Source organism: Saprolegnia diclina (assembly GCF_000281045.1).
Source record: "Saprolegnia diclina VS20 unplaced genomic scaffold supercont1.99, whole genome shotgun sequence".
NCBI classification, from domain to species: Eukaryota; Oomycota; class Saprolegniomycetes; order Saprolegniales; family Saprolegniaceae; genus Saprolegnia; species Saprolegnia diclina.
In genome coordinates this window covers 1-907 of record NW_008246166.1, presented here as the reverse complement: position 1 = coordinate 907, position 907 = coordinate 1, and the positions used below count along the sequence as shown (strand labels likewise).

The following is a 907-nucleotide window of genomic DNA, read 5'->3' as shown; positions in this document are numbered from 1 at the left end:
TGGCGGCCCTCGCCAAGAAGACCAACTGCGAGAAGCAGATCTGCCGCGTGTGCCCCGCGCGACCAACTGCCGCAAGAAGAAGTGCGGCCACTCCAACCAGCTGCGCATCAAGAAGAAGATCAAGTAAATTTCATCTCGTAATGCAATGCGATTCGCGTTACTCGAGCGTGTACGTGCGCAGCACCCGGTCGCGCGAGACTGTGTAGAGCGTGTTACCATAGCCCGTCACGCCATGCACCGCGTCGTACGTCGGGCCGAAGAGCTCCGTGTCGACGACCGGCGCTGTCGCAATGTCCGTCCATTTGGTGCATGCGCCGTCGCCGGTGGCCGCCCACACATCGCCTACGCCAGCGTTAGCCCCACTTACGAGCGAGACGCATCGTATTGTACCGTCATTCGTGGCGTACAAGTCGTGCACGGCTGCATTGCTCCGCGAGACCATCGTCAGCGCCGTCCTACAGCAGTCGATGATGCACCATGAGCCATGGCATCGCACAGCAGTAGACTGTACGTTGGGCGGCGCAGGTCAAAGGTGCTTACGACGCCAAGGTCGTTGCCAATGAGAAGTGTGAGCTCGCGCGCCGGGTGCATCGCCGTGGCAGACGCCCCTGCGGCGCTCGGGAGCACTAGGACTGGCTCCAAGGCGCGGAGGTCGATGCCCTGCACGCCGTGCGCTTCCGTGCCGGCAAACACGACCTTGCCGTCGGTCTCGCTCTCGAGCGGATGCCGCATCGGGCCGCCCGTCGCCAGCAGCGCATCGGTCCAGACGCAGAGGCTCGTGGCCGGCGACGCCAGCGTCCACGCCGAGAGCCGTTCGGACGTCCCGCAGTTCCAGAGGTACACCTTGGCATCGCTCGCGCACGCTAGCATCACATGAGACGAAGGATGATCATCTAAGGTTACGTAC

The 907-nt window shown here is 63.2% G+C and overlaps 1 protein-coding gene across 1 annotated transcript; it reads right to left on the bottom strand.

Annotated features, from left to right (window-relative positions):
* Positions 1-107: 107 nt before the first annotated feature.
* SDRG_15698 (hypothetical protein) lies at positions 108-901 on the bottom strand. The gene is made up of 3 exons (XM_008621877.1): positions 512-901; positions 391-455; positions 108-342 (listed from the first exon to the last, which is right to left on the bottom strand). The coding sequence occupies exons 1-3, from the start codon at positions 868-870 to the stop codon at positions 158-160; spliced, it is 609 nt and encodes a 202-aa protein (XP_008620099.1). The 5' UTR covers positions 871-901; the 3' UTR covers positions 108-157.
* Between the last annotated feature and the right edge of the window lie 6 nt (positions 902-907).

Coding starts and splice junctions, on each gene's coding strand:
- SDRG_15698 (XM_008621877.1), bottom strand. CDS start 870: ATGCTAGCGTGCGCGAGCGATGCCAAGGTGTACCTCTGGAACTGCGGG. Junction 456..511: donor TTTGACCTGCGCCGCCCAAC/GTACAGTCTACT, acceptor CGACTGCTGTAG/GACGGCGCTGACGATGGTCT. Junction 343..390: donor CTTGTACGCCACGAATGACG/GTACAATACGAT, acceptor ACGCTGGCGTAG/GCGATGTGTGGGCGGCCACC.